This window comes from Tachypleus tridentatus, chromosome 3 (genome assembly GCF_004210375.1).
Source record: "Tachypleus tridentatus isolate NWPU-2018 chromosome 3, ASM421037v1, whole genome shotgun sequence".
Lineage (NCBI taxonomy): Eukaryota > Metazoa > Arthropoda > Merostomata > Xiphosura > Limulidae > Tachypleus > Tachypleus tridentatus.
In genome coordinates, this window is record NC_134827.1 from 15,950,902 (window position 1) to 15,976,300 (window position 25,399).

The 25,399-nt window shown below is 33.4% G+C and overlaps 1 protein-coding gene across 1 annotated transcript in view; it reads right to left on the minus strand.

The window, feature by feature from the left end:
- The window catches only part of LOC143246418 (integrin alpha-PS1-like), a 98,692-nt gene that overhangs the window by 23,905 nt on the left and 49,388 nt on the right, over positions 1–25,399 (minus strand). The window contains exons 2-11 of the mRNA XM_076493092.1: positions 10,841–10,971; positions 9,098–9,177; positions 8,020–8,202; positions 6,882–7,038; positions 5,564–5,774; positions 4,905–4,989; positions 2,815–2,920; positions 2,191–2,285; positions 1,123–1,277; positions 491–595 (exon numbers count right to left, since the gene is read on the minus strand). Of these exons, the coding sequence (XP_076349207.1) occupies positions 491–595; positions 1,123–1,277; positions 2,191–2,285; positions 2,815–2,920; positions 4,905–4,989; positions 5,564–5,774; positions 6,882–7,038; positions 8,020–8,202; positions 9,098–9,177; positions 10,841–10,971 (1,308 nt within the window). The remainder of the gene's footprint in view (positions 1–490; positions 596–1,122; positions 1,278–2,190; positions 2,286–2,814; positions 2,921–4,904; positions 4,990–5,563; positions 5,775–6,881; positions 7,039–8,019; positions 8,203–9,097; positions 9,178–10,840; positions 10,972–25,399) is intronic.

The window sequence follows — 25,399 nt, forward strand, 5'->3', positions numbered from 1 at the left end:
TTAAAATATACTTCTTCAGATCATGTGCTTGATGCTAAAAAATTTCAGTTTATTTACATATTTTACATATTCTGTTGAAAATGGTATCTTAATATTGATACTTTACTAAAATTTCACTTTTCACACTCACAGATAAATTAGAATATAACCCTAAAGGTATGTTTTTGTAATAATTTAAAGAACAATATTTTTCCACGCTAAATAAATTATTACAAGTGATTAACTATACAAACTGCTTATTAAAATTCAATAACTTAGCATTTTGGCTTACCAATGGTGGTTTTGGTATACGAATTTCACTGCATAAACTTGACAGTGGTGTCTATGCTGAGAATACGTCTACCAGTCATTAATTTGATTTATAAAAACTAGTTCATGAAATTAACAATCAGAAAAGCAAATTTATAAATAAAATGTTGTACAAAATTACATGAACCATTGAATGAAAAAACAAAACATTCTGTTCAATGATTACAAAACTTGAACTTACCATACACGTGGATTAGAAGGATCTTCTGGGCATCCCTTTTTTTGTGGGTCTATGTGTGTAAAGTTACCTTTAACTGTTGTTGTCACACCAATAACTGGTCGAGATCTATGTGATAAAAAATAATATCAGGCCATCAACCCATCAAGAAAGATTAGAATTGTTAAAAAACCTACTGAAAAATATAAAAATTTTCAATAACTATATAAACAATAAAGAAACAATACTGGATACATCACAAAGACATCTTGAAAATGCTTTCTTATTTATATATATGTTCAAGTAATCAAAGAATAATTATATTTAGTTCCACAAATGTAAGATTTTAACTACAAATTCTCCAACTTATTTAATATTTTGTTCTCATATAACATTTTTTCTTATGTTTCTAATATTAATTAAAGTTGAGACAGTTATTAAAAAACAAACCTAAATTAAGTTAAATACACAAAAACTGACATAGGTTGAAAAAAAGGCATAAATTAAAAACTATTACATGAATCACAGAAAAATCAATTATGCTGGAAATAATTTCAGCTTGTGCATCCATTACTGTCAATTAACCATTCTATGACAGATGTAAGAATATTTTTAAAATTATTGGGTAACCATTAAAGAATAAAATGCTTTCTTACCTCAAAAGAACCACAGCATCACTTTCATAAGCACCAACAAGGAGATCTGGATAGCTATTAGAATCCATATCCAATCCTCCTGACAGAGAGTATCCAAAAGTGGTTAATCTTGTTCTAAACAGGGCTTTTCTAGGAAAATCTGAAGGTCTGATAACCTGCAAGTGTTCAAACAAGAATTATCACCCAGAAGAAAAATAAAAATAACACAAATGTTGTAAAATTATGTAAAAGTAAAACATTCATTCATCTTTCTAATAATGTAGTGTAGAATTCAAATACAGACACTCTTCTTGTTTAACTTCAACAAATGTAATCTAATAAAATCTATAGATTAATACTAAAGTGATTCCATAAACATATTAATTTGATAATAAATAAATGAACTAAAACTTCTGTAGAAATAGATCTACTATTGTTGCTTCAACAACAGTAGCAACAATCTGATGATGAATGTTTAGGGTTCATTTGAAAAATTAAATTTCACTAAAATTTGGAAAAATTAAAATGTCCCTGCCTCTAACATTTACTCTAATCTCTAAAGACAACAACAACATAGAGAGATAATGTGATTTAAACATCATAAGAAAATCTAATTTAACATATCATAGCACAAGAGTATCTGATATCTTTTTCCTAGACTAGAACAATAATGGCATCAAACACAACCATCACAATACATAAATCATACTACAAATATAACAATATTTGGTTTGCCCTACAGCACATTTTAGTTATATTTGGTTTTACCAAATAAAATGATATAAATTGCAACAAAATCTCAAAACGTTTTCTTCTTAGACCTAATACAATTCTTATACATTCATATCTACTAATATTGATTCATTTTTCAGTAATCTGATGTTGTTACAAACATATATAAGCATTATTGAAGAACATAAGGGCAAACTGGTTACATCCTCATAGTGATTTTCTCTTTGCTGCTGAGAAGACCTATTATACATTACCAGTTAGGATGCAGGGACAAGTAAATGAATGATTAGGTAGTGACTAATTCAGCTCATTATATTTTAACTAACTATAACTTGTAAAAATATTCATGAAACATACCTGAACTGCTTTTATTGTAAGACCTTCTGCTGATCCCAAATGTATATAAACAGCACCTCTACCATTTTCTTCATAGGGGGCACCAATAGCCAAATCTAGATAGATTTTTACACACCTATAACAAACCTTCTGTGGTGTAAAGCCACACTAATAGCCAAACCTACAATTTGGCACATCTATAATAAATATGCATTAATAGCCAAGTCTTGATAGTTTTACCTTTTTATTACAAATTTTATACAATGTAAAACTACATGAAAAAAAGATTTACAAAATGTAAAGCAACGTTATACCTTCAAAACATCTTTAAGGAGAGAAACAAAATAGAGTTAGGAGTTCTGGTTTAGATTAATTAATATTACTTTTTGTTAAAACAATATCTTGTGAAAAAAAATTAATGAAAACTAGCTAATTATATTCTCTTACTGTTATGAAAATAGAAAGACCGCTTGAAACATTTTATTATTAAATTTTAAAACTTCTTATGTTACAAAAACTACAATGTTATACACTAAAACATTTATTATTTATAAATCATCTTAAGACTGGTGTGACCTAAAACGTTGGTTTAACTATAACATTCTAAAAGATGAAAATGTGCATCTCAAATGTATTTCACTATACCATAGTATCCATCTTTGTTCAAATCTCCTGCAGTGGATAGAGCCATCCCAAATGCAGATTCCAATTTACCTGTTAGCTTTGTTGGTATATTTGTTTTTTGAAAACCCTAGAACAATAATAGGTACCATAATTATAAGAGTTGGTTTTATGCACTCTTATTTACAGAAAATTAAATAATTTAGTTTTTTATTCATTCAACACGCATTTGTGTTATGGCAATGTGTGAATTTTCCTTCAATACCCCATTTACAAGATAAAATTCATAATCAACATAGAGTTTGAATTAGAGGTGTCTAGATGTTTGATATCAGCAAATGAGGTACAAACATGCATGTGCAAATTCTGATGTGCCATACCTACTAAAATTACCGATTTTAATCTGTCAGGCCACATGAAAAAAATACAGCAATCATGCTAATTAATTTAATACACCAGTTACAATGTATTTTACTACTGTCAACCTCTACCACTTTTTTCATTTGCTCTGAAGAGCCAAACCCTCACATGATTTTGACAACTTTAACAATTAAAAGTTACTGTTACCCTGTGTGTAATTCAAATTGTCATCAATATATGTATGTATGTATGTATGCGTGAACAAAAATAAAATACATGAAATCCATTTTAGAAAGGAGTATTTCACTCAATCAAAACGAATAATTTGTCATCTATCTTGAATTTCATTAAATGTTGTCTTGGTCTGATCATTCTGAATATCAACATTCATGTAAATACAATCTAGATGTAGGTATGTATGTGAGTAATAGGCAAAAAAAAGGTATACTCACTATGTTAACACTTATGAAATCTTCATAATTAATACATAATCATACATATAAAGAATAATAAAATCTCTGTTAACATGATACCACTATCTTGTTTAGAGTACATAATCCATTTTAATTAGTACCTGCAACTTTGATATGCACAACAAACAATTCCTGTGTGACTATTATGGTTATTTTGAAATTACACAACAACACACATGAAACCTGCCTGCATACAATACTATTTATATACATGTACACATTATACATCAGTGTGCATATCCACACTAGTGTTGAAGGTCTTGACACCACCCTATGGGTTACAGTCTCAGCATTTCACAGGTTTCGAAAATGAGACTGGCTAAATTTAAAAGACTTACCAGTAGTACACAAGTCACCTACACAAATTATTAAGCAGTAAATGTTGATTATGCAGCAGCTCACACAAGTCACGGTGTGGCATCAAAGATGTCTTACCAGTAAAGCCCTCTTAGTTCTACACCTTTGTAATGATGTGTATAGTCTCCCATATTGTTGTTTATATCACCAACTCCCACACTGCCTGTATACCAATTCACAATTATAACACAAGCTATTCAAAACTAACTGCTACTATACTATGCATTATACAGACTTACTACAAGTTTGGATGTTTTGGTTTTTTTTCTGATGTACTTTTCATGTCAAAGATTAACATTTATCCCAGATATTCAATGTATCTAGTAGATCTACTGTGACCCTGTTGGGCTTCAAGGATCATAAGAACTTCGCCAACACCAATCTATTTTTAGCTTTATTTGATCACCTTTTTGATTTGTTAATTCAATCTTTTTTCTTCATTGTTTTTATTTTCCCATAGGAGGAAGCAAAGGTTGTGGGGTCATCATGTAAAGGATTTACAGTTAAAATATTAATAAAGTCTGTTTGGTACATGTGATTTTTATTCTTTCTGTTTCATCTTTTCCATTTAATTTATTACTTGGCCTTAGTCTTAAACTCTTGGGTCTCAATCTTGGACACTGAAGTCTCAACTACAACAGTGACACAGAAAATCAACAAGTGTCTAGAAGCTAAATGTACATTGAATCACTAATTGGGTTTCTTCCTTGTTAACAGTTTTCAAAATTGATGGATTAAACAATTTTTTGTACTGATAAATGCAATATACTAACAACAGTATATACAATTCTTAAATGTATGGACATGCAAGTTTTCAGTGTTAAAATTATAAACATATTAAATTCATCACATTAACTAAACTATACTTAGTAAATAAAATGTAAACAGGTGAGTCAGCAAATTCAAAAAATTATAGAAACGTACAGTTCCCGTGTTCAAATAGACATACACAGCTCCTCCATCCTTCTTGCTGAAATAGAATGGAGCTCCAACTGCTAGGTCCAGTGCTCTGTTGAAAATATCAAGATGTCTTTAAAATCTAATCCTATGTAGAATGTAAAACATTAATTTTTGTTAAAGAATATTAAATATTCCTCATATTACACATTACTATCAAATAATTATGGCAACAACAGTGAAGTAAAAAAAGAACTTTTATATTGCACTGGGAATCAATTTTTTATTAGCATTATATTATCAAATTCATATACTGACAACTATTATTTTACTTATGAAATCTGGATATGAAAGGTTCATATATGTGCATATATATAAGGATAATTAAGTGCATCATATACCAATGAAACAAAAATAGCAACAATACTGTGAAATTTTATTTACCTTTAATGACTTTATTTAATACATTTTTTGATATATTATCTTTTACAAATTATGTTTTCAATAACATATAATAACCTGCTATTTTTTTAATTATTTTAATTTCATATTTCATTATAAAATTAAAATCATTTCATTTGCCATAATATCATAAAATTTAAACTTAAGAAAGTAATAAGAGTTCAGGCATTAAGCAGCCAAATAAGGAAAAGGAACAAACAGATTGTAAATGAAACACATCTTACCCATCTCCATTAATGTCTAGACATGTTACTGAATACCCAAAGGAGGATAAAAATATTTCTCCATCTAATATTAGCTCTACTACAAAGTGTTCATTCTGTTTGGTTTCATCCTTCTTGAAAAACACCACTTGACCTGTACCGTTAGACCGTGGAGCTCCTCCCACAAAACTGGTATGACTTCCAAAAAATTTTCCTCCTGTTACTGACATACCTAAGAAAAAATAGTACAATAAATATGTGTTTAAGTGAAGTACTGAAAGCAGTTTTATCAGGTGATGGATATTTATCTTCTTTGTTTGTGACTCAAAGATTAAAATAACTATTGTTAATACTCACTGATATCACACACATACTTATTATAAATATAACACATACATATATATGTATTTATGGTCGATGTCAAATTAAAAAGTAAGTTAATTCAATAAAAACGAATAAATGGAACTTACTACAACTAATTTTACAGACAGTAAAACCTTCCTTTATCTAAACTTGTATCACATTGGTCAATACTAGTTTGTTTGTTTTTTACCAGTTTCCAAGGGCTATTTATAATAACTTTGTTGATTGTTTCACTACATTAAGGTTTTGCATTATACATTTTTTTTAAATATTACACAGAAAAATTACATAAAAGGTTTGCAATGAAAGTTAATTTTAATTCACATTACCTTAAGAAAAAGCTTAGAACTAGTTTGCTGGTTTTGACCAGAAGAAACTCACAAAATAACTGGTTACATTAAAAAGTGATAAACAGTATAATCAGTACTGCAAGAGCACAAGACTGCAACAATATGTATCTATATATATATATATCAAACAGTGTGTTTCATAGAAATGAGAATTAAAGAACATTCTAGAACCTGAAAATTAACGAAAATGGATTCAATCTTTGCATTCCACCTCACTGAGACTAAACACCAACTTAATCCGGAAAACAAAACACTGCACAATTTTATGTATCTGTGAAAAGGTAAAAAGATAGATAATCTGTAAATGTTAGAAATAAGTTTCTAAAAACAAATCCAGAAAAGTTCTAAATGATCAAACTCACTTAAGGTTCTCCTCACTTGTCTCCAGGTGAATGTCAAGGCCCATCCAGTTCTTTGTTTAAACATAAAAAAAAAAACCCTGTTGCAAAGCAGTTCAGTCTGTACCTGATGATGTCTTTACTCACAAAACCATCATTGTAATAAATCATGTGTTTATAAAATGTAAACTTGTCTTATTTTTCCTCTATTTTGATAAATACTATACTTAATGGTTCGCATGTTTTAAAAAATAACTTAAATCCTATAATTACTTTACAAATACCTACCAAGATAACTGTACTTCTTTACTGGTGGCAAGTTTATATCCATTAAAGGGCCCTTATACCACAACTGATCATCCAAAATACCAAAACGAACATTATTTACAAAAACTGTTCCTTTCCATGTGTATGGTCCTGGTGTGCCAATTACCAGATTGTTATCCTTAAAATAAAATTTACAACTCATGAATAAATTTAATATTTTAAAAAGTGAAAAAACAAACCAATTTCACTTTATGCCCTAAAATACATTCAAAAGGTAGAGAAAAAATTTAATTAGCATTTATTTAGCTTTGTCAAATTGCCAAGGAAATACATGTACAAACATTGCTTTCTCTTTGTGAACTAGACATATTTATAATTAAAAGACACCATCCTACCAGTGGTGTACTGTTAACTCTTATGTATCTTAAAATTCAATCATAGTTTTCATATCGGTTTTCTGATACAAAAATAACAATCTTGCTGAATAGCCAGAACCTTTATAGGGATAAACATTTCTAATAATTGCTCACTTGTACCATTTATTTTATAACTACTATTTCATTAAACTGTAGGAGACATGCCACATCACCTACTATAATAATGTAAAACTTGGAATTCTTGTCAAGCGCAAATGCATAATGCTTCTCTACTAATGACACTTCCCAAACTATCCTAAACTAATTCTGGTTCAATACACAAAATCTTTACTTAATACACAACTTGAAAACAAAAAAAACTTGTAACGTTCGTTTGTTTATTTTTGGAATTTCGCGCAAAGGTACATGAGGCCTATCTGCGCTAGCCGTCCCTAATTTAGCAGTGTAAGACAATAGGGAAGGCAGCTAGTCATCACCATCCACCGCCAACTCTTGGGCTACTCTTTTACCAAGGAATAGTGGGATTGACCGTAACATTATAACGCCCCCAAGTCTTGAAAGGGCGAGCATGTTTGGTGCGACGGGAATTCGAACCCGCGACCCTCAGATTACGAGTCGAACGCCTTAACCCACTTGGCCATGCTGGGCCTCACTTGTAACGTTTGCAATGCTAATATGATTCAGTGTAAACCTTAAGTTAGAATAACTAATTTCCTATACACTAGTGTGTATAAAATAAAACACCGAGATAAGTTGCACATTCAGCTATAACTCCTAATTACCTCTGTAATATATACACTAACTCCAGCTTGACAATACCCATACTGCTCATGAGCTTTGTTCCTAGCACGATTTAGACATGGGTCCCATTCCCGATGACGATCTAAAGCTGGTGTAAGAGAATAGCAAACACCTTCTCCCCAACGAAAATCTGATCCTTTCAGCACATACCGATGAGCACAGGTCTGAAAATACATGCAGACGTAAAATATCACTGTTGCATTTATGATTAAATAATAACAACATAAAAATGTACCTTGAAACTATCTCTAAAAATATGGCACACAGATAAGCCATAAGCTACAATATTATCAAATCTTAATATGCCAGTAATGTGTAAATCTACAATTAAAACGTATATCTTAAATGAAAGTATAAAAATTCTGCTATGTTTGTTTCTTTACGAAATATTACTAATCGTTTGTTATACATCAAAACTGGGTTTCTCAATTTACTTTTTTATATAAAACAAAAAGTAACATAATACTTTCCAAATTTGATCTGCCAAAGTCATTGCTGACAACACTTCATTTCAGCAGGTTTATCCTAGCAATGTAAACTGTAATTACTTTATTAAAAACATTAATCTTACAGACATATTATCGCTAAACCAATACCAGTATGGACATCTGTTAAAGGTCCATAATAGTATATTACAAACAACATTAAAAAACATGGCTAGATGTTCTTTTCAGAATTAACACCAATCAAAACTAAAATGTTTCCTTCTGAATTGCACATTTCTTTTTACCATTCTAGGTTTCCTGTTTCAAAGTAAATTTCTTAAGAAAATTCAAACCATACCAACTACATCTTAAACAATTTTTATAGTTTTATGTGAAACTGCTTAAGTAAAAGAAGTTTATTAACCTTTTAAGAGCTTATTTCATATGTTGATGAGATTGATTCTTTCAAGATTTAGTTAAATTATTGCAGTGATGTTATTACATTTGAATCAGATAAGACGTATCAAATGCCTTCAAAATTAGCTGGCAACTTACAGTATCTTGCAAAATGAAATATTAATATCAATGTTTTTGAGTTTAAAATAGCTTACGTGAAAAACAAATAGTTGCTTACCATAACGTAGCCACCAGGTTTCTGGCTCGTCACTGAAACTCCAAGCCATTGACCATCTTTGTCAACATCATCAGCCGGCTCTAAACACGAAGACGAGTTATAATGTATTAATAATATATACGATATAATACATTTCAGATGTTTGAATAATATTGAAATGTTAAAACTTGGTACCGTTTACTTTCTTAACGTGAAACAGTTCACGTACAAATGTATATGAAAGAACACAATATATATAATACAAAAAAATTCCTCACAGAGTTACTCTGTTCATAAATGGCAAATCACAGCTACACTTAGTGGCCACTTTATTAGGTACACCTATCTAGTACTCGGTAGCATTCCTTTGTGCCTCCATAATAACCTAAATTATTCGCAGTATAGATTGAACAAAGTGCTGGAAACATTTCTTGGAGAGTTTGGTCCATGCTGACTTGATAGCATCACTCAGTTCCTGTAGATTTGTCAGCCACACATTCATGCTGCGAACCTCCCGTTCCGCCTCATCCCAAAGATGCTCTAATGGATTGAGATTAGGGGGCTGTGCAGGCTAATGGAATACAATGAAGTCAATGTCATGTTCGTGGAACCAGCTTGAGATGATATATGCTTTGTGACATGGAGCATTATCCTGATTAAAGTAACCATTGGAAAACGGGTAGTCTACGGTCATAAAGGGATGCATATGATCAGCATCGATGCTCAGGTATGATGTGGCATTCAAATGATGCTCAGTTGATATTAAGGGGCTTAATGTGTGAGAAGAAAACATTTATCACGCCATTACACCACTCACAAAAACCTGTACCGCTGAGATGAATGGATCCATGGATTCGCGCTGTTTATGCGCTAAATTCTAACCCTACCATCTACATGTCGCAGCAGAAATCGAGATTCGTCATATCAGGCGACGTTTTCCCACTCTTCAATCATCCAGTTCTGGTGATCCCGTGCCAACTGTAGCCTCATCTTCCTGTTCTCAGCTGACAGGAGTGGAACCCGGCGTGGTCTTCTGCTGCTGTAGCCAATCCGTTTCAAGGTTCGACACTTTGTGCGTTCACAGATGCCCTTCTGCACACGACTGTTGTAAAGAGTGGTTATTTGAGTAGTTGTAGCCTTCTTGCCAGTTTGAACGATTCTGGCCATTCTCCTCTGAACTCTCAAAGTAACAAGGTGTTTACGCCCACAGAACTGCCGCTTACTGAATGCTTTTCTCACCATTCTCTGTAAACTCTAGAGGCTGTAGTGCGTAAAAATCCCAGGAGGTCAACAGTTTCTGAGATGCCAGGACCATTACATCTGTCACCAACAATAATTCTACAGTAAAATCCGCTTAAATCACTCATCTTTCCCATTCTAATGTTTAGTCGAACAACTGAACCTCTTGACCATATCTGCATGCTTTATACATTGTGTTGCAGCCACATCATTCACTGTATGGCTATTTGCGTTAAAGAACAGGTATACCTAATAAAGTGATCACTGGGTGTATATTTTGATGGACGTGGTACGTCGAAACTAGTCGGGTAATTAACTTCATATGTTTGTAAAATTGTGTTGTTCTTGGTTTGTGGTTAAAAAGCTGTTATCTTTATAAAAACTATATTGAGCTTTGTACTTCAAATTCTGTATTAACCCTTTCTCACTTTTAACAGTCAAAAGTCAGCTATATCAAATTAAAACAAACAAAAAAGAACGAATCGTAGATTACAGACATTAGAAAATTCAACAATGATCACTTACCTAAAACGTCTGATTCAACATCAACTTGCCTACAGTCTTTTCTGAAAGTATTCAACTCACACTGATAGAGGGCGCCTGAGCGGTTTGTTCCTGGTTGAGACGTCTGTGCAAGTGGTGCTCCTACAAGTAATCTGCAAAATTGTAAACAGGACATGAAAGATGTGCAAAACATTCATTTTTCCATATATCAAATTCCAAATACTTAAATTTCCTCTTTTATGCATTTTGTTAAAAGTAAATAAAATATTTCAACACGGTAAAATGTTTGTTTTGATGTAAGGAAACATCACAGATAAGTCTGTTATCAAATAATACATGTGATAGTATTACTCGATTCAGGGGTAGCGAAATACTGTATAATTATAACTAACTTTTATGATGCTAATTTACAGAAACCGAAAATTAAAACATTTTTTAAGCATGTGCAGTTCTGTCTATAGCAGAGTACATATCTTACTAAAAATAAAAGATAGTTTTTAGTTAGTGTTTCTTTGGTTTGTTTTGAATTTCGCACAAATTTACACGAGGGCTATCTGCGCTAGCCGTCCGTAATTTAGCAGTGTGAGACTAGAAGTAAGGCAGTTAGTCATCACCACCCACCACCAACTCTTGGGCTACTCTTTTACCAACGAATAGTGAGATTGCCCGTTACATTAGTTTGTTTTGAATTTCGCGCAAATTTACACGAGGGCTATCTGCGCTAGCCGTCCCTAATTTAGCAATGTGAGGCTAGAAGAAAGGCAGTTAGTCATCACCACCCACCACCAACTCTTGGGCTACTCTTTTACCAACGAATAGTGAGATTGACCGTTACGTTATAACGCCCAAACGGCTGAAAGGGCGAGAATGTTTGGTATGATGTGAATTCGAAAACACGACCCTCGGATTAGTAGTTACTCGACTGATTAATCATGAAATAAATTGTCCAAAATTTTGTTGTTTGTTTCTACGTCAGATGTAGTACCGTTAGCGAAGATTTCCTTTGAATGTCGCTTGTAAATTTAAGCCTACAAGTTATAAGAAAGTAGAAATTTGTAGGAAGAAATACATTAATGTGTTATCGTTGTCAATGCATGGAATGAACTTCGAATTACTTTCATTAAATAATTCAGTAAAACTCGCCCAACAAGAAAACAATATTACAATAGTATAACAACCGAAATTAGTGTATTTATGAGAGTAATCCATTCTGATTCGTTTTGAAGCAATTCACATTTAAGTGTTAATTACTATCTAACATTTCATGTGGTGGAGCATCTGGTGGTTGTTTGCACTTTTCCATTCTGTATTGTTTTTTACAATAAGAAAACATGATTCGTTAAACAACGTTACGTTATATACTGGCTATTCTCGTTATCAGGAACAGCACGCTGGTTAGACGTTTCTTGGTAAATTGTCTTAAAAAAGGAATTCAAAGACAGGGATAACATAACACCTGAGTTATGAACATACACAAACATAATTAAAACTAAACTAAATGTTGGTCCTGATCAGTCACGTTCCACACAGTTTGTCTAGTTTAAAACTTGTTGATAAATGACCAGGCCGTATGATTGAAACAGCCAAAAAACTAAACAATGGCGACCACTGGCTTAATCTTGTCATTGCCTTGTTATTCTGAAAAGAAAACTTCAAACGAACGTTTCGTGATGGTAACAGTGAAAAGTCTGCGAATACCAATGGGTAATTGGCAATTCAAAACAAGCCCGAAAGACAATGAACAAAACGCTTACATCACTGTAACAACCAAAGAGCGACCTGGTTACTCCTCTGAACAAATCAGTGGACCTATTTCTATACCATTTCTGATTAATCGTGATAACTGCACACACATAGTTAAGGTGAACTTTATTACCTTGTTCGTGGGAATAATACCTGGGACAATCCTTAAACTCTGTCCCATAAAATGTGAACGTGTATTTTTGTTGTTGTTGTATATTGAAATAACGTTTATATTACATTTTGGGTTGTAAATGATTTAAGGACAAACATTTTGAAAATATAACCAAATATGAATTATCGTATTTTCATAATCTTATTGCTGTTGTTTCGAGCTGAATTAACTTCACCTTAATTGAAGAAGAAAATAAATCGATTTTATCGACGAGCCAGATATTTATATATTTGGAGCCGCTGTAAACATAAATCAGGTTTTCTCATTCAAGTTTTAACAAATATCTGATTTCACATTAATTTGTAAATTAATTGGTAGATGCAAAAAAGGAAACGTGTCTGCCTGCCAGTAATTTTCGAAATAAGATAGTTAACCCTAGTTTCGACTTCATCCTATATATTTCTGAACAATTATGTACGATAATTCTCATTTACGTGCGATAACTTTAATCGAATACAGTTTACTAAGATAAGCGTTATATTATTGAATAGTTTACTGCAGTACTTCATAACATTCAAGACTTTACTATCGCAAAATGACAGACTTAACGAGATTCAAACTCATTGTATACTTCCCTGTCTTCCTTATGTGCATTAATCAGTATTGTAAACGTTTCTGTTTCTCTTGCGTGTATTGGTCAGCGAACACAATTAAACCTGTTTTTCTTTGTTCAAAGCCATTACAGTAAAAAAAAAAAAAAAACTTAAGAAAATGTCATCAACCACTTAGATACACAAATCTACCAAACATATAACATCCGTATTAAATGTTGCTTGTGTTGTATATATGTAGATTGTGGAACGAAAGTATGCTGTTCTACTTGGATATTTATAACTAATTAATTTGGCACTCTATACGTAATTTCAGACTTTCACCAGTTCGGAACTCCTGTCATCAACAAAGCTCATCACTCGTACTGTCCTTTCCTTGTCAGATTATTCTCACGGTGATTCTTTCCTCATTAATTTGTATATGTATTATCCATACGCATCAAAATAAACACCAGTAACCACTGGGGCTAGAACAATAATTTATATAGTGGGGTTGCTGAAAGCCACTGAGCAAAATCGAAACCCCTACATGCTTTCGAGTACTTTCGAACTCCATAATTCCCGGGACCTAGTCAGTAGTGATCAGTTCTTGTGATTCGCGAGTCTTTCAAAGCCACGTGATGAATACTATCTGCATACATTTTCTGAACTATACATGTAGAATTTATTTAAAATGGACGATGACAGTAATTATACAGAACTGTCACGAATCTTTGCTGTAAAGTATCAAAATAAATTACTAAATTTATATTTTCTGATACAATGTTTTCAATGTAACTTCAAGAGCCATTATTATATATTTTTTCTTTCACAATGAGAAGGAATAGCATACTGCATTTGCTCGCTTAAACGAAGAAAATAATATGCACCTTACCACATGTATGTAAACATGATTTGTCAGCATTCTATTGTTTAACAATGGTAGCAATAGAACAAAAATTACAAGGACATCATACGTACACGGACAGACGAGTTGATTTGTACTTTGAACACTCAACCTAACATTCCTTACCCAAAACGCATACACAACCTTTGGAATCACCCTATTTTGATATTTAGCTCACAAGGAATTTACAATGTCACGAACTTTCGTCAGCCCTCCTTTTACTACGGTCGCTAACTCTCATTTTGACTTTCACATTTTGATTTAACAGTCATACGTAATATTTATAAGTTAAAATTATTTAATTATCTTCTGAAAAATGAAGATCCGAAGCAAAGGGAGTTCATATTGAAAGAAAAACATGGCGGGACCCGGCAGGGTCAGGTGATTAAGGCACTCGATTCGTAATCGCGGGTTCGAATCCTCGTCGCGCCAAACATGCTTGCCATTTCAGCCGTAGGGGCGTTATAATGTGTCGGCCAATCCCAATATTCGTTGGTAAAAGAGTAGCCCAAAAGTTGGCGGTGGGTGGTGATTACTAGCTGACTTTGTTCTAGTCTTACACAGCTAAATTAGGGACGGCTAGCACTATATAGAAAATCTGACAAAAAAGAAGAAAAGCGATTGTTAGTTTTCTCATGTTACAATAGTAACCGACTTTTGAGACACCCTGTCCTAATAACAGTCACACAAACTATAACCATTGTATTGAGAGTTGTACGATCTTTCCGCGATTACAAGTATTATATGTCACAAAACAAATGTTTAAGGCTCGTTTTGGGGTTTCATGTTACACTCAACGACATCACATTCAAACTTTAAGAGTCATCTTTTGTTAATACAATATAAAAATAACTAACGGATAGACAAAGATACAAAAAAACAATTTTTCCCGTTTAATATCCTTTGGTATTTGAAAATAACGATATGAAAACCGAAAGGCGTTTTTAATTTCCTATTAAAGTATTTTACATATCCATTGTAACGATTTACTATTATGTTTTTATTTTACTATCTATATTTGTTTCAGTTTAATATATATTTAGAAATGCATATGTGTATTGCAAAATGCCGCCTATTCTCTAAATTTCTAAAAGATTCTCAAGCGTAAGAATCAACAATTTAATAGCTGTGTATGTAATAGTAGTGACTGCTAGCATTGTTGCCAAGTGAACTTTCGAGATCATCGCCTTAAAGTTTATAAATCAGTATACTACAAATTTCGGAAGCTATAATTGTGATAAACGCTTATTTAATAGAAAAAAGATACAGATATCTGATCAGGAACGTTTATATATTTCAAATATTATAAACAATTTAACTTCAGTGAATTAACTTCGGACGTTAGTATTTCTACGAGGACATTAAATATCTTCGTCGGTAAAAAGCAAGCTTGTAAGCGGTGCGAGGCTAGCTAAGAATAGACAGTTAACAAGCTTTCCGTCAAGATAAGTGTACCTGTGTATCAACATACAATTAATTCACTCTCCGTTCGTTTTTGAATTTCGCTCAAAGCTACAAGAGAGTTATCTGCGCTGGTCATCCCTAATTTAGCAGTGCAAGAATATAGGGAAGGCAGCTAGTCATCACCATCCACCGCCAACTCTTGGGCTACTCTTTTACCAACGAATAGTGGAATTGACCATCACATCATATCGCCCCCACAGTTGAAAGGGCGACCATGTTTGGTGTGACGGGGATTCGAACCCGCGACCTTAGGATTACGAGTCGAACGCCTTAACCACCTGGCCATGCTAGGCCTCGCGCTCCGTAAACGTCGATAAAAGATTCAGTTCCAAACAAGATAGAAAGCTCCGTAGTGTTTGTTAGTTTGTAATAACAATTATAAATTGTATTGTTGTTTGTATATTAAAATACATTTGTGTTAAAAAAAAATTTGTGTGTATTAATCTTGTTGGCATATATAAATTTAATACATAAACAATTAATTAACTTCTAAATTAAAATTAAAATTTCCGGCTATTTGAAACTGTAATACGCAACGCACGTAACATAATTAATCGGGACTCACCCGAGATAAATTATAGTATGTGATTACCCTAGTGTCTTGTATTATAATATGTAAAACTTAATTTGGCATTCCTTTTTTTTAATATAAAACATGAATTATTCGGGTAGTTATATATTTATTTTTTACTTATTTGTTGTGGTTTTGATAGGCTGTTAGGCCTAGAGAGGAAAACTTGCTTCCAATTATCAGTCATTTCGTTTTCCCACATCCCATACGGTAACGATTAACTTTATATATTGTGTCAGTCGGTCTATAACATTATACTGCCTCGCGATCAGAATAATACATTCTAAAACCTGTAGAAACAATTTCTTTGCGAGATTGCCGATAAATTACTTGTAGCCAGACAGATCGTATAAATTGAAAGGCGTCTTTTTATTGTAGGATTATTCACGCTGAGTTTGCCAAGCAATTCCACCATCACTATTCCTATTGAAAAATAAAAATGCATGTTGTGCAATTTTTACTCTTTTTTTTCTCTCTCTCTCCATTACATTTTAGGGTATTCAGTATAATACTACACAGTACTTAAATCACCAATTCGGAAGCGCTCCGAAGATAATTTTCCTCGCGCCACCAGCAATATTCCATAAAAGTTCGCCAGAGGGTTGTTAACCGTTTCTCTGGATGATAGTCATAATGAGAAATCAAATATGTGCACATGACACAATAGCTTGTTAGGGTACCTCGTACTACCGGCGACTTTGAACGTCAGTAGGAATACTTTGTCCGACTGAAGTTACGGTTCTCTGTGCGGGCCAACCACCTCGCTAATTATACTCCTGGGCGCCATTAATCAGGCAATCCATCCATCCAGAATAAAGAAGGAAGCGAGGATATTTCCCTCCCTGCCGCTAGTCAAGCAGTCACTGCTACCTTTACATTCAGTCCTAGGAACATTGAATATATTCTACTGCTTTTTTATTCCATAAATTACTCAACTAAGCTAGCGCCCCGTCCTGAATCATGCTAACAACGACAAGATGGGTTTTATGGATGTCTTATTATTATTATTATCACCACACTTCTTAGGTGGTAGACGTTAATTAAGGCACCACGGACTACATATTGCCTGTATATAGTCACAACCTACAAGCAAGTCAGGTTAATGGTGAAAGCTCATAATTAAATCCACTTGTTCTGCTATTGTCCTTTAACTATCCGAATAAACGAAGTGTCAATTTGAGCGAGACTTGAATCGTGTGGGTCTACTTGGGTGGTCAAAAGCGATAGTGCACAGAAGTGAAAGTTTTCTCTAATACAGTAAATGCTTTAATGGAACTGTTGTTTTTTTATTCAAAAACCCAAACGAAGATAATGTTTTAACAAAGAACATCTGATTCTTTCTGTTGAATAGCTATAAATGTTATTTAGGGTAAATACATCGCCTGCCTACCTTGTATTTCTTTTTCTAAATCTTGACAACATTAAACTGATAACGTTAACTAGTTAGAAAGTTAATTTTTTAAACAGTGGATTTGTAAATAAATGAAGGTAAAAATATTTTATTCATAATGAAGTACTGTAAAAAGGACAACGTTATACGACATGAATTACAAACATTCAGGTTGTCCCGACATATTTCGGTGCCATCAAGATAACTGCAATTATGTGGATGGGGGATTGGGGGGAGAGGGCTAGCGAACTTGTATGGATTATCCAATAATGAAAAAACGATTGCCATAATATATCAGGTCAGTTTCAATGTTGTTAATTGAAATTGTGCCTTTTATTGCGTTATACGCTTTAAAAACGAAATTAGATTTTGTGTAAATTTTTCATTTACCGTATACACACCAAACACGATAGCCCATGTAACATTTACAGAAAAATAAATAGGTTACGGATAGTTTTTTTAGCAAATATGAACTCACTAACAAAACAAATATATATGTACATATATATACATAAATATATATATATATATCTATGCTATATATACGTACTATTTTGAACTTCTATAAAGGTAACTTAATTCACACAGTGACCATGAATCTCAGCCTTTGTCGCACCCTCACGGCCCAGAATGGAAACGTCACTCATTTTTATGTTCAGTCATTCTAAACCTTAAAAAGCTTACTCGTTATTTAGTCTTGTGGTCAAAGAAAAGTCCTTCAGGAAGTAGCCTTTCTACTAGTGCCTTCGTTATTTTTCGGGCCATTTCTGAAATGATAACTTTAGCATTCGTAAGATATCGTATTCATAGGGGGCAGAGCTGTAAACGGTTCGTCGAGTTCTTAATTCGTAAGCTTGGAAACTTTGTGGCACCACCTTTATTGTACGACATGTCAGCTCGTTCTCAAGGTAGATGACTTTTTCCACTTTCTTTTCTGTATATTGTCGTCAATGTTACTTACAATCAAACGTCCTTCTGGCGAGTGTAGGTGAGGACAAACTTGTTGCATTAGCAGAAAAGGAAAATAGTCAAAAAGAGAAAACTGTCTCTTTTGCTAAAGCATGCAGGAAACAAAATTTGGAGCTAGCAGCTAAAGAAAAGCGTAACGGGGAATAATTATTTCCACACTATTAAAATATTACTGCTTTATTTCTTTATGTATATATTAATGTCGCTTTGTATCACAACGTAGATCTTTGTTTTCATTCAAGTATATTAAACACTGTAGTCTTTATACTAAGACACGTTAATCATCAAGGGAAATGTCCTCAGGACATTTATATCCCACCATGGACAGCTACACAACACATGGTAAACCTTCTTTGGAAAACTATAACACACAAGGGAAAACCTCATCTGGAAGGATAAAGCACATCATGACTTGGCTTGTTGTACTTTGAGGACTGTATGTTATGGTATTTTAGGTTGTAGTTTGAGAACTGCATGTTAAGTTATGGTATCTTAGGTTGTAGTGCGAGGACTGTATGTTATGGTATTTTAGGTTGTAGTTTGAGAACTGCATGTTATGGTATTTTAGGTTGTAGTTTGAGAACTGCATGTTATGGTATTTTAGGTTGTAGTTTGAGAACTGCATGTTAAGTTATGGTATCTTAGGTTGTAGTGCAAGGACTGTATGTTATGATATTTTAGGTTGTAGTTTCTTCACCATATTAGAACCCTATTCACATGGGATTTAAATAATGTGTTACTTTAATAATATTATACTGATTTTTAGTCATTCAGGCGAAAATATGTCCGACACTTATCGCTTGTTTTTCGATTTGCTCGTATTCCATGGTTACTGACGAGTGTGGAATTTTCCAAACCGACATAACTTAGTTACAAGTGGTGAATGGAATTATATACTCAGAGCTGCTTATTTCTTTTTACCTTATCTAACACCCTCTCTGCTGAATAATTCATAAAAATACGTTAGTAGCACGAATTCCACGTACACTTCTATTCCGATGTAAATATAAGCTCACCGTGCGAGTTAAAGACAACTAAAAACACACATAAATATTCTATCCCTATCAACTAGCAAGAATCGCATAAAAAAAACTAAGTTTCAAAACAGAAACACATCAAAGAGCTACATTTCATATAAAAAAATCAATTATTACACAAGCGAATCAGAACCTAAAACATAGGTTGCACTGAACTTCAGAGAAAGTTTTTTTTGGCAGGAAGAACTCCTGAAAAGAGATGCGGAGTAAAAGCGGTTTCTGAATCAAACAGGAAGAACTCCTGAAAAGAGATATGAAGTAAAAGCGGTTTCTGAATCAAACAGGAAGAACACCAATGTCATTGTAACTTTAAAACCGACATCACTTGATTACACTTCCTTTCAGACAAACTCACAACGTTAGATTCTCTACTCGACTATATCTGCGCAGGTTTTCACTACGGAGCCGCTCAGTGGACTATCTGTGCTCTATCCATCGTGGGGATTTAAACCTGATTTTTAATGGTACAAGCTTTCAAATGTATCTCTTAGCCACAGAGGAGCGAGGGATGTTTTTTTTAAGGCAAATATTAGTAATTAAAGTAAAAATATAATTTCGTACAGTGGACTTTAAAATGTTCGGATATTTTCTGGTAGCGTTCGCCAAACAAATATAAAGTTCATTAACTTAACCATGTCCTTTATTTAAAAAGAACAACAACAACAACAAGGCTTTCTTTCCTTATCATTTTACATTGCACACTTATATTTATATATTTATTTAGCGAGATAAAATTGTGATTTTTGCGACAGTATGATTTTTTTCGGTTCCTCCTGATGTGAAATGAATATTAAGAAGAATCTGAACAAAACTGTGTTTTATAGATTAACATATGGTCCCTGGATAAAACTTCCTCAAAAGGAACGTAATCCAGCAATCTATTCTAAAGTGCATGGCAAGAAAAGTCGATCAGCTCTCATTGAGGCGAAACAAGTTAACACTAAAGTCGAAAGCATAAAAAGGTAATCTTAAACAGATAAACACACACGGTGTTCGTAATATTTATGTACAAGAGAAAATAAGATGACTACAACATACATAAAATATCAGTTTACATACAGACTTAGTTGCTTCTTCAGTGTGCCAAGATATCAGGTTCTTAGGTTGTAGGTTTTCAGTACCGATATAGGTTTAATATTGTCTACTATTAAACGCAAACGTATATGAAACAACTGAATTAATATAGCTATTTTCGCTTGTACACATTATTAAGCTACACAATGAGCTATCTGCAAAGTTTCCGCCGCACCGAGCGAACACCGGATTTTAGTGTTATAAGCTCTCAAGGTTACCCAACCATTTTGCAGAAATTCACTTGTATTTCTGATAAGACAGTTAAAACGAATTACATATTCCAATTCAGAAAGATCGATTTCATTTGTTCTGAATTTTGCGCAAAGTTACATAAAGGTTATCTGCGCTAGCTGTCTCTAATTTTGAAGTAGTAGACTAGAAGTAAGGCTACTTGTCAGCAACACCCACCGCTAACGCTTGATCTACTCTTTTACCAACAAAGATTGAGATTGACCGTCACGTAATAACGATCCCCATGGCTGAATGAGCGAGCATGTTCGATGACAGGGATTCGATCCCGTGACTCTCAGAATGAGAGTCGAGTACCTTAACCATCAAGCCATGCCATACCAATTCAATAGAAACAAAGGAAATGATAATTCACTTCAAGTTACAGTGAGCATAAAATGCTACATTAAGATTTTTATTAGACATTTACATTGTCATTGTGACTTAAAAACATAATAGCTCCATCAACTGTTACAGAAATTAATAAAAAAACGCAAACAGCTAAAACAATTTCAACTTTTCGTATAATATTTTCTCCTCTTTTTGTTCATGTAAAATTTATACTTGAATGTTTCAATTCTGAAGTATGTACTTTCATACTTACACGCACTAATGAAGTCTTACCTCTCTCAATTACTAATACAGAATTCAACATGGCGCATATTTCTACCACGCACCTTTGATCGAATTTGACTCTCAAAAGAAAATGTATCAAAATGTCCGTCGTTATGAACATAAATGGACGATTTGTGGCAGGAAAATACGAAATAATAGGCTACACACGTCCACCAAATTTCATCAAAATCCAATCATTTTTGACTGAGTTATATAGTGTAAAATTATCTCCATGTTAACAGATATGTAGTTTTGGGATTTTCTTGAGCTTGACCTTTGACCCTCCAAAAACTAATCACTTCTTAGTTGGGTCATAGTTCAAATTTATACAAACTTCCGTACAAATCCATTCAACCTTCTTCGACAAATCTTGCTGACAAACACACAGAGGGAAAACAAAACCTTTGTCAACTGTGGTGGTGGAAGTACTTACTGCTATTAGCAAACAAGTTCCGAGTTTCATTGTACATTATAAAGCGCCTTCTAATAAAATGTTAAAATTTTACTAGTTATCCAGAATTTAATATTATATACGACTTTTACATTTCTACGAAAAATGTAACTTTCTTAAACTACCTAAAAGCATGACAGCATACCTAGAAGAATTTCAAATAAATAAATATTTTATATCTGAAACAGTTAGGAACGCTATTTAGACCAAAGTTCAAATGGCCAGATACGCAAGAACGAATACAGTTATTTATTACCAGTATTCAGTAAGCCAAGGCAGTGACCAACAGTACAAAAAAACAAACACAGAAAACCTGCACCTTAATTTTTTTTAAGGCGAAAGGAAACAGGATCAACATTACTGCTCACCCTTTAGACCCACCCATCTCTGGACGAAAGGCGGAAGACTTTCGAAACGTCGTTCTCTACATATGTGTCTCCACAACAGGCAGTTGCCGTCCATTCTACAAAGCTTCATCATGAATACTCTGCCTAAACAATCTGTCAAAGAATAATCTTCGAGACTTTGTTCATTGTCAAATGCATCAATCGAAAAGGTTTGGCCTTCTTAGTCCAAAACTGTAATTATATCTCAATTCGGTTAAGATATGACGGAGCTATGAGCTTAAAGTTTGTACTTGAAAAACAAAACCTCAGAACAGTTCACGAGTCGCTAAGCCGTAACTAAAAACAAAAACTCAGAACAGTTCTACGAGTCGCTAAGTCGTAACTAAAAACAAAACCTCAGAACAGTTCTACGAGTCGCTAAGTCGTAACTAAAAACAAAACCTCAGAACAGTTCTACGAGTCGCTAAGTCGTAACTAAAAACAAAACCTCAGAACAGTTCTACGAGTCGCTAAGCCGTAACTAAAAACAAAACCTCAGAACAGTTCTACGAGTCGCTAAGCCGTAACTAAAAACAAAACCTCAGAACAGTTCTACGAGTCGCTAAGTCGTAACTAAAAACAAAACAAAAAAAAATCATGTACGCAAACCTCAAGACAAAACAATGTAGCTAATCGTGATAATGTGTGTGTTGGTCTAGTTTAAATTTCGCGCAAAGCTACACGAGGGATATCTTCGCTAGCTGTCCCTAATTTAACAGTGTAAGACTAGAGGGAAAGCAGCACGTCATCACAACCCACTGGCGATTTTTTTGGCTACTCTTTTACTAACGAATAATGGGGATTAACAGTACCATTGTAACGCCCCCACGGATGAAAGGGCGAGCGTATTAGGTGCAAGGGGGATTTGAACCAGCGACCCTCAGATTACGAGTCGAGTGCCTTAACCTCCTGGCCATGCCGGGCCTCTGTGTGTTTGTATTAATTAAGCTTACCTACAGTAACTGACTGATAATATATACAGTCATCCTTAATACTTATCCATCTTAATTAAAACTTACAACATAATGTATATCAACTCCATCAGTATTAGGTCTAGCCATGCAAACTAACTTTGATATTTTCAGTATGCAGATATATTCAATGTATGGATAGCAATTATTCTTTGCACAAACATCAGCATTATTAGTCATAACCAAGTTACGTTAGCGAGATGTTATATAGAATCACCATTCATCGTCAGACTTAACTGTAAGCTAAACTAGCAGGATGTTTTACAGAAATACCATTCATCGCCAGACTTAATTATAATATAAGCTCAACTACGGAGATATTTACATGTAGAAAGCCAGCAACAACAAAAGACTTACTTAAAAACAAACGCCAACATTCAACACATTCAAATTAAACTACCAAAATGTTTTACCCGATCGTTGTTACGCTTAACCTTTTCTTTAAACTAACGGGGTATTTTCCGTAACCCGTATTAGTTTTAGTTAATTATTTCTAAATTAAAGCTGCGCAAGAAATGGATTGCTACAGCTGTACATTTAACTACGGTCCAAAATAATATGTTTAGATTGGTGGATGTTTGGAAAACGTATGGTCAGAAACATAACCTGAATGAAAAAAAGAGGACGTACGCTATTTAGAAATCCTCTGCTATGTGTTTTCATATCACAGAAGGTAAAATATTTGTAATACACTTGCAAACATATTAGCCTTAAACAATGAACTTGCTAGTTCATGCGTATCTTACGTTCACTTTATGGTATGCGCTTAGAGGCAGTAAAAATATTTATTTTTCTAACAATAAAAAACAAAAAAAAAACAATATGCCAAGCATACTCAAAGTTTAGGTGACCTAAAAAACAGAAATTGAATACTAGGAAAAACACTTCTGACCTATGTACCCTCGGGGTAGCATCAAAATGAAATAATGGTAAGTTTATTATGCTAATTGGAAAGTATTCCTGAAAATCTTAAACATCCATGAACAAGACAAGTCCACCGTTCTGAAACCTTATAGGATTGATTAGCTTTATTATGGAAAATATAACACGTGAGGGCACTGGCTCAATTTAGCTCTAACACCCACACTTTACGATCCACCCCACCCTCTTTGTGTTAAAGAATCAATCACTGCCAAATGCCATCACGACACCGGCAGATTGTTTTAACCTTCTAAAATGCGCGGTCGTTAAGCGCCGTGTGACACGAGGACAATTTAATCATTACTTACCAGACAAGTTGAGTATCTATATTAAGTGATAGCACGTATGAGGCGACATCAAGTGGGAATTGACGAAATACAGACTATAGAAACAGGGTGAATGGAGTTATGTACTACACTTATCTTTGTTCGTGCTCTCCGTTAGGTATGTTTAAAGTATAAAGCTTTACCTTCGTCATCTTTTTCGTTGATGTGGAAGATAAAAAAAAAAACTTACTCGCGTGCGTGTAATCTTCCAATTATCTAAAAAACAAAAACAAAAAACTCTTAAGGGTCGACAAAAATAACGCCATGAGGACTCGAACCTCCTAATCTTTGATACTGGCATTGTGAAGTTCAAAGTCAAGAGACCGAATTTTCCTTCTTAACAAGTTCTACCACTAATATTGTAGAAAGGTTTTGTTGTTTTATGATAACGTTTTTTTGTTCAAGTTTGATATACTCGTGAGAAGGTAGTTATTTTCGATACATTACGTTAACTGTTTTGTGGCACAAGCATATCGTCAACCTGTCTTGTTCAACAGAATATTGGGAAGATTTGCTGGATCAAATGAAAGGTATATAAAAATGGAATAAATTCATAAATACTGAATTCTTCAATACTGTCAGGAAGTAGTTTATTAAATTATACGTGTTTCATAGTATTAAAGATATCACTTCTCATTATGGTTTAAATAGGAGACTCACATAGCTATATCCTTCTGATGCTTTTAATTAAAACTATATCTGATTATCAGTCATGGGAAAAAAATGTGTAAATGTATCTCACATTTACAGGATAAGCTACAGCTAGATCGAATAAATGTATGTTACAGTAAAAGTTTACAGATTTATCTCACAAGTAAATTACAC